The 9371-nt window shown below is 35.4% G+C and overlaps 1 protein-coding gene across 1 annotated transcript; it reads right to left on the bottom strand.

The window, feature by feature from the left end:
* Positions 1-1826: 1826 nt before the first annotated feature.
* LOC107786105 (iron-sulfur cluster assembly protein 1-like) lies at positions 1827-6613 on the bottom strand. Its single transcript, XM_016607542.1, has 3 exons — positions 6158-6613; positions 5613-5667; positions 1827-2192 (listed from the first exon to the last, which is right to left on the bottom strand). Exons 1-3 carry the CDS (start codon positions 6450-6452, stop codon positions 2093-2095), a joined length of 450 nt encoding a protein of 149 aa, XP_016463028.1. The 5' UTR covers positions 6453-6613; the 3' UTR covers positions 1827-2092.
* Positions 6614-9371: the final 2758 nt, after the last annotated feature.

Genomic DNA, 9371 nt, shown 5'->3' with positions numbered 1-9371 from the left:
GTCACGTCCGGATTCCACTAGGTAGTTTCGAATCCAATTAGTAGCATCGTCTAATAATTAGTTGATTCCATTAATCAAGCTCAAATAAGTTAGTTTAAATTCAAACTTGAAGAACATTTAGTGTAAGTTCAGCATTTTTTATTAATCTTGCTTGCAATCTCCTTTAGCAAATTAACAGCATGTTCACCCGTGAAATAAGGCACGAAACAATTCCTGCCTCATAAACAACTAATCAGATAATCAAACAAGAACCCGGATTTGGCCAAGCATGCAATTTAATTAGAGTATATTTTCTTTCTCCATTTTTTAGAGACGAACATAATAAAGATGTAGTCATTGTAGGTTTACCTGTTTCATAAAATGAGACGAGCCTCGCCAAATGAGAGGCACAAACTGCGGGGCCCTCATAAGCGTATATATATATATTAAATACTTAGAATCCGGGATGGGTCATTTAGCGAATTTCATGACCCTCCCCAAAATAATAACGCGTTAGACTCTTTAGGCGCGACTTAATTAAATTACATTCTTAAATTCGGGTGCGCATTTATGTGACCCAAATTCAAATCTCAACGGAGTCGAAATGTGTTAACAACTACGGGTGCATTGATTGTGACATGGTTCGAGATGCATTTTCACGACGTTGCAATTCTATAAAAAATAAATGATAATAATAAAAGCGGTTTAAACTTAATAAAAGCACATAAGTCATAACATGTATTTAAATCAGATATTTAGCTATTATAACAATTTAAGCGACCGTGCTAGAACCACGGGATTCGAGGGTGCCTAACACCTTCCCTCGGGCCAACAGAATTCCTTACTTAGAATTTCTGGTTCGCAGACTTCATTTGGAAAGTCGAAAATTTCCTTGATTTGGGATTCAAAATTAACCGGTGACTTGGGACACCAAAAGCCAAACCTTTCTCAAGTGGCGACTCTGAATTACATAAATAATCTCATTTCGAATATTGTCACTTAAATTGGAAAAACTCCCTCGCGCATTTACCCTTCGGGGCGGGCGCGCAAAATGGAGGTGTGACAATGGTATTTCTTGACATGACTGATTCATACTGACATTGTTGGCTCTGGATACCCATTGAGCCGTGGTTTCTTTCCTTGTTTTCTTTTCCTTCCCCACATCACGATTGCCTTCCTTTGTAACATTAGCCTCTTATGCTGCATTAGTAATAGGTGAACTAGGAGTGAACATAGGTGCTGCAGGGTTTAAACCTCCAGTGTATTATACTGGAATAAGTTTAAACATAAGTATAATATACTAGAATTTCAGTATACTTTGCTGGAACTCCAGTGTATTATACTGAAGTTCCAGCAAAGTATACTGGAATTTCAGTATATTATTCTGGAGTTCGAGTATATTATACTAGAATTCCAGTATATTATGCTGGAGTATTTTTTGGATTTTGAACAGTGTTTTCGTTCAGATTTATCTTTATATGAAAAGTGGTTAAATTTTGATGACTTTTGAAATTGTGGCTAGTTTTGAATGACCACTTATAAATCTAGCTATTTTTGAATTTCTCCCCAATTTTACGGGTTGAACTGGGTTACTATGTTTGCACAGGCTAGTATGGGTTGGGCCCAAAATCAGCCCATCAGAATTATATGTATCGCCCTGTCCAATCTGCAAAGTTTGAAATGCTACTCAAACCATTTGTATCTAGATATTATCCTCCAATCAAACAGATACTTCTGACAGGACCATTTTTCAGTTTGATCTTATTACTCCTTTTGATCAGAAGACCATTATAGACCACCATGTCTTCTGCTACTTAAAATCAACAAACGGTAGCATCTCAGGCCACTGGTTTAAACAGGTGATTCAATTGCTCCAGTAAAACTTCAAACTGGACAAAGTGAGGTCACAGCTTTATCCAAACAGATTACAAAACAAAACTTCAAACAGTCAACTTTACATTTATGAAAACCGAAAGAATATTACATACACAAGCATTCTAGGTTCTTCCTCAAATTCCTTTCTTGAAACCACTTCATTTCTTGCAACAAGTATTCAAGCATCAGCTGCTTTGCCTATCTGAGAATCATTTGCATTATCACTCAATTTTGCCCGCTATGCTGCATAATCTTTCACAGCAGCCTTTATTGCGTCCTCAGCAAGCATACTGCAGTGCAGTTTAACAGGTGGAAGAGAAAGATGTTTCGCTATCTCCCTGTAGTACCATCAAATGCCACACAAGTTTCAGCATACTAAGCACAATTCAGAATAATGCAGACTACCAAAGTATCTTCTATTTCTTTTTCTTCTTGATAACCTTGGTGTCCGGGCTACCAAAGTATCTTCTATTATATTAGAGCAACATGAGCAATGGACAATTGACCATATACAGTTGTAGGCATCAAATTCTATATTCACACATAGCTTCTCCCATAAGCCTATCTAATCACATCTGTAAATACAGAGAACGGCAGTAAGATGGGTATTACAGACACAAACATCATGGAACTGGGCAATATCCAAGGACAAGAACTTATGAATATATATAACTCTTAAAGTATTGCTGTATATAAGGGCATCTCTTTTACACTTGGGAATTGATAATGTTGCTGGCAATGAAGCTGAACAGTGACATCAGCAATGAAAGTTGAAAAATGCAGGAATTCAGGTAAGCCAGTTTTTTCTGTTCCAAATTGGGATTAGTTCTTTCCAAGTACAGTAAGAGATAGTCTTGTTAGAGGAGCTTGCATTTTTTCAGAAGAATTAATAAGGAATTACTTCTTCCTTTTTCTTTTTTATTTTGATAAATTTTTAAAAAGTAAAAATTAGAAGGAAAAAAAAAAGCAATTCAGCATTAGTTCTAAAAATTGCAAGCTATCCTGGCAGAACTATCTCTTCTCGAAATGAGGAACTACTCCTCCCACCTTCAATAAGGAATAAACAAGTCTCGAGATTAAGATGCTCATTAACATATGCCAGATTGTCATACAAATTGGAAAAACACACAATGCAAAGGCCTCGCAGGCCTCCTCTCCTCCGACTTGAAAGTCCTAGATCCTTCAAGCAAGATAGTTTAAGCAACATTTCTCATACAGACAATCCTTCTTCAGTTTTTAGAATAACGCGACAAATAAAGGAGAGAAACATGAAAACAAGAATCTTGTACAATCTCCAATTATTCAGAAATATAACCCCAAAAAAAAAAAAGAGAATGAGAGCATCAGATGAAATAGATCAGGAAAAAGATACTTTAGCTCAGGGAAAAGATATTTCAAAGAAGCTTGCATAGAAGTATTCTTCTATTAAGGGGAAATCCTAAGTTTTGGCCACTTATATACTCACGTCTTTTGATAAGGCTCTCCTCAGATCTCGCCAATTCCTTATTTTAACTTCACCCTAAAAGACTGATATCCAAATATCTAAAGTTTACTGCAAACAAGTACCAATGAGCCAAGCCAAAATTTCAACTAAATGAACCTAGAAAAGAACCTCCTCACCCAAGAAATTTGTTCAGCAACAATTCAAACTTCAAGTTGTCCATCATAAACAGATACTTTCTTTGTTTCCTTTCTTTTTGGGGGGATTTGAAGGGGTGTACCAAACAAGGAGGCGCAAAAAGGCCCCCCGAGCAAAATACCGTGGTGGAAATTTCCCCTAACAGATTAAGTTAGTATCATGTGGACTGATGGTCCATGAATCAAACATTAAACTAATAGAAACCGATATTAGACTTGATATTAGCTAAACAGTGAGAAAGGTGCAGTTAACATTTCATTAATGTGATGGGGAAAACTCTGCATATATTACCATACCAATATAGTGTAACCAAAAGGTTAACAAACATAGACAGATATGTTTACCATACCAACTAGTATCGAAGAACCCGTCAGATATGTTAACCAAAGTTGTCGTTGTTGACAAGCCGAGGCTATGTACTGCCTCAGTTAGCCTTCAAAACTAATAATGAGAAGGTGCCACACTAGAAATTAGTTATTTTATTTTTTCTTTGATATACATGGGTTTGAGGGGGAGATTGATAGGACAATTCCTGTACATTATAAAAGAAAGAAAGAAAGAAAGAAAGAAAAGTCAAAGAAAGAAGACAAAAGAAGTGGAAAACACGCAAAGACAAAAAGCAAAGTTATACAAATATTGACTTTGTTTGTCTGCAAAGGAGAAAAAGTAGTATGAATTAGATTAGCAAGAGGAAGAATTCATCTTCGAATTTCTTTCCTATGACATAAGTGACCTATAAAAAGGACTCTGCTCTTTCATTTGTAAACACATAATCACAACTCCTCCTCTTCTTTTTAGTAATAAAAGGCTATTCTCTATGTGGTCGTGAGTAGGTAAAAGTCCGAAGTTCTTCCGCCTGACAATCTTACTCACACTACGTTTTCTCCCTTACAGACAAGCAAAATCAACATTTGCATAACTTTGCTTTTTCTCTTTCCTTTTTGTCTTCTTTCTTTTGACTTATTACAATGAACTGGGTTTGTCCTATCAAGAATCCACCTTCATCTTCATGTCCAACTCTTCTTGTACACATTTGCAACGTCTACCAACTCCCTCTCACTTTCAACAACAACAACCAAGTAAAATCCCACAAGTAGGGTTTGGAGAGGGTAGTGTGTATGCAAACCTTACCCCTACCCCGATGAAGTAGAGAGACTGTTTCCGATAGACTCCATCAGATCTGAAAATTTGTGGGTGTTTAGTGATTTTTTGTTTGAATCTTCTGAAAATCATTTATCTTTGTTAGATTCGTAGATTAACAGTGACTTTGTCAAGATTTAGGAGAAGAAAACTTGAAACCTTCATATCGAGGTGTTGAGAAAAGCTGAAGAACCTATCAAGTTCTTCGAAATCTAGTATTGTTGGGAAAGAAATCAAGTGGCTATAATGTAGCCATTAGTGCAATGAAGGGTGACTGCTTGTGCATTTTTTGTCTGAAGCTTGGTTGTGTTTTCTTGCATATTGATGCAGTACATTTTAGTTCTAATCTCAGCTGGAATTGTTGATAGACCTCAGTAGGATAAATATGAGAATCAATAATTGTTGTTAGAAAATATACAGTAACTTGAATCTGATTTGGGGGCGTGTGGTAGTGATGGTAGTTGGAGGTGGCTTTGGGTGGAGGTGTTTAGAAGAAATGGAAGGGGAAGAGGGTGGGATGTGGCATGCCTCATTGTGGTAATCTAACTTAAACTCATTGGAACGACATGTAGATATACACATCAAGTTAACTCCTAGCAAATCACCATTTTTATTTGTTTTAATTATGTTTTTTATATATTTAACTTACTCTCACTACTACTCTTACTTTATTTTGGCATGATGATGATATGAAAAGCTTAGATAAGGAATTGTGGATTCATATTGCCGACCCCAACATTGTTTGGGGTTGAGGCATAGTAATTGTTGTTGTGGTATTCCACATCCTCGTTCTTCCAGGTAAAAATGCTAATTAAAACTACAGCAGCATTCAAAAGTATACCAAAGAGACTCAACTCTTAGATTATTAGCAAATAAGGTAACTTAAAGAATGAGGGAAGGTAGAGAACAATTACAGATCAGAACTACATGCAATATGAAGTCAAAAATATAATAAACAAGTAAAGGATAAAGGAGTTACGTATTCTTTATGGAGAGTACTTCCTCCATTTGTTTCCCTTTCACCCATTCAGTGGCTGAAAATTAGAAAACTTGGTAATTAGAATCACTACCATTTCAGCTTTATAGCATCAAGTAATACTCCTAGTTCTCTAAGAAAATCATATTTTTGTTAGGTTCTCTACCATTTTCCTATATGAGGGTTTTCCCCGAAACATCAATAAACTAGTACTTCCTCTATTCATTCCAATTTATGTGAACTAGTTTGACTTAGCAGTCCGCACGGATCTTTTAAAGTTTGTGTTATTAAATCGTGTCATAACATTTGTGTGATAGCAAAACTTTTGAAATTTATGGTCTTAAAGTGTCATACCATTTGAGTGTGGGTATAAATACTTTTCATTAAGATTAAAATAGAAAATTTAAAGTTGATAGTGTCACATTAATAGGAGTACTTTACAAAAACACCAAAAAGTTTGGATAGAGGGATTTTTTTAATCAAGCAAACAGTTTTTCCTAGTAAAAAGATACACAAAGACAAATAAGAGAGCGAAATTGTAATCAGACCTACGGAAGAAGAAGCAATAGCGAAGCCACATCCAAAGGTCTTAAAGCAAGCATCGGTAATTTTTCCGGTCTCTTCGTCGACTTTGATTTGCAGCTTCATCACGTCTCCACAAGCAGGTGCACCGACTAGACCCGTGCCAACTGTAGGATCATTCTTGTCAAATGACCCCACGTTTCGGGGATTATTGTAATGGTCCACCACTCTCTCGTGATATAGTCGCCGCTGCACCGCCGGCGTCACCGTCGATGATTGTGAACCGATCCGGAGGATTCTTCCGGCGACATTCCTCAGCATTTTCGAAATCGGGTGACGGATTGATCAGAGATTGGCAGAAGAATGGTGAGGTTATCGAAGGGGGAGGGGGGTGAAGAAGATTAGATTTTTGGATATCAGAATTGTTATTAAATGGACTTGGGCCACTACCACACTTTTTGTTGGGTTTACTTTTAGAATTGGACCTAGAGAAAGTTAGCTGCGTCTTCTCTTATTATAGCTGCTTTTCTTTAGTTAATTTAATGAAGGGAAATTACTAGATATGTCTATTTATAGGTAGCTCATTATAAAAATTGGTCAATTGATAAAATATTATTAATATTAGTCAAATTAACCAATTAGCTATTTGTAGCAAAAAAAATCAATTTTTTTGCTTTGTTTTGAGTGGGTGTTATTAGAATAGATTGGGGACAACTTAAGGAGTTTGAATCTCAGTTTTTGGATGATTTGGTGAAGTTTTGAGGTGGTTTGAATTAAAAATTCGATAAAAGCTGAACATAAAAAAAAATGATGTGTATCAAACTGTGTATCATTTGTGTATCACATATGTATCATATTTGTATCTATTGTGTATCACATTTATATTCATGTATACCTGCGTGTGAGATACATGTGTCGCAAAAGACTTTTTTGAACTTGATTTAATTACTAATTTTGATACAAAATCAGTCCAAATCACCTCCAATCTTCCTCAAATTTTGTATATTGACTTATCTATATATTTTTAATGAATTTCAATTATACCCATTGAAAAAGTTCCTTTTTTGTTTAGATTTTTGGAATATTGTATATATTTTTTGTATTTCATCACCTTATTTGCTGCCCCATCCATAAAATTTCCTTTCTGTCTTGTATTTAGTGTTGCTAATCATGCTTAAAAATATGGAAGGTGATTTTTGCATGTGATTCTTTGAGAGAAAGAACTCTATTATTTGATTTTTCAATTTTTGTTGGCTAGTTTTAGTAAGTCTATGATTAATGGTTAGAGGTTGGTAAGTTGAGATTTATTTGGAACATTTGTGTAAGTTTCCAATGAATATATTAGAGAAAATGACACTTAGAGCCCCATTTAAATATTTAATGCTACACCGTTTTTAAAAATGATGCAAAATATCCCAAAATTACAGTTTATCACACGTGTGCCCCACGTTTTATGTCAGTACTTCTCTCTTTCCAAGTTTCAAAATAGACAACCGTTCTCTAATTGAACATACACAAAATATTTTGCAACTTTTCCCAAATTTCCTGCGAAATCGCGAATTCTCGCTTCCAAATCTTCGTTAGGTTTCAATTTTCGTTTCTTCTCCTCCAAAATTTGGCAATGTCAAGCTTTAATTTCGAGAAAAAGGTGTTAAAGTCTTATGGGTATAAAGCACATTTTTAAACGTGCAAGACCTTTCCATCCAATTTCACCTTCACCACAAGTTTATGATATTGATATGGATGTCAAAAATCACTCAGTGACAATGGCCAAGTCTTGTTTGAAAGAGGCTCCAAGCGGCCATGCAAATGGAGATTCATCTTCGGCAAATGGATCTCTAAGAACGCATTCTCAAAGGGCTAAGGCACGTGACATTGATGGTTCTCCAAGTTCTAAGCAATAACAAATTGATGTTTCTCAAATTGATCCGAAAATCCCCTTAAGTAGTCATGCAACTGGAGAATCATCTTCAGCAAATGGTTCTTCAGCAAAGTCAAATGGACCCGGAGCAGCTAGTTTGAGAAGAACGCGTTCTCAAAGTGCTAAAGAACGCGAAATCGGCGGTTCACCAAGTTCTAACAACAAGAACTCGATGTTTCTCAAACTGAAACTGATTTGAGGCCTACAAAAAAGGAAGGTTTCTGAATCTAGTATTCGTCAGAAAAAAACATGTCGAATCCCCTTCAAAGGTAAATTTTTGAATCTATTCAAAGTTTTATGTATGTTAGAGCTTACTTTTTAAGAGCTAGTTCCTCTAATGTATACCATATGATATACTTATATATGTGTGTCTATTTAAATGTTGCTTAATGCAAGCGATAAGACGAAACTTGGCATTTATTTCAATTCTGAGATTGTTAGCGATTTGAGAAGAAAATTATTAACAACACAAGTTAGGCTTATTAAGTCAATTTGTTTTGGGTATTTGTTGGATTTGCCGAGAATAGAGATGCAATCGCAGTTGATATATTCTTTGTTGATAATGGAGGTTGAAAATAAAAATGAGGCTAAAATGCAGTTTGTTGTCAATGGAGTTAAGATACGTTTTGATTTGTTTGAGTTTGCTTGTGTAACTAGATTAAAATGTACTGGTGATGTACGGCTCCTTACTCGTCTAAGGGGAAGAAGAACCATTTGACTGAAAATTACTTTGCGGATTATCCTTCTCTTGCTAAGAAATGCCTTTAGAAATTATTTTTTTAATAAAATATTTGAGTCTGACGAAGATGCTGTGAAGGTAGAAGTGCTCTATGTGATAAACTCCTTCCTTTTTTTTCTATTAAGAACACCAAATTGATTCATAGAGGTTGCTTTGACTTGGTTAAGAAAGGTGATTATAACAGTTGTCCATGGGGAAGAGCGGTATATAAGGCTACTTTGGAATCAATGTCCGGCATTTTGGATAGGCGGGCACAGTATTATTGAATTTATGGGTTTCCTCTAGCTATTCATATATGGTTATATGAATATTGTGGATATGTGCATAATAGTGTTGATTTCGGTATCAGAATAAATCTCCACGAATTTTTAGATGGAAGGTCACAAGGCACCTAAAGTTCGAGGAATTACATGAGAAAGTGTATATTGTTCCTTCTGACAAAGTAAATTACTTTCTTGTTTCCCCATGTATTTTCAGTTAATATTGGTATATCATGTGATGTGCTCATTTATATGTCTGGTATACCAATTCACTAGTATAACTGTGACTTTTTTTTATGTAAAATAGTATAACATCAGTA

This window comes from Nicotiana tabacum, chromosome 20, assembly GCF_000715075.1.
Source record: "Nicotiana tabacum cultivar K326 chromosome 20, ASM71507v2, whole genome shotgun sequence".
NCBI classification, from domain to species: Eukaryota; Viridiplantae; Streptophyta; class Magnoliopsida; order Solanales; family Solanaceae; genus Nicotiana; species Nicotiana tabacum.
This window is presented reverse-complemented; position numbering and strand designations above follow the sequence as displayed.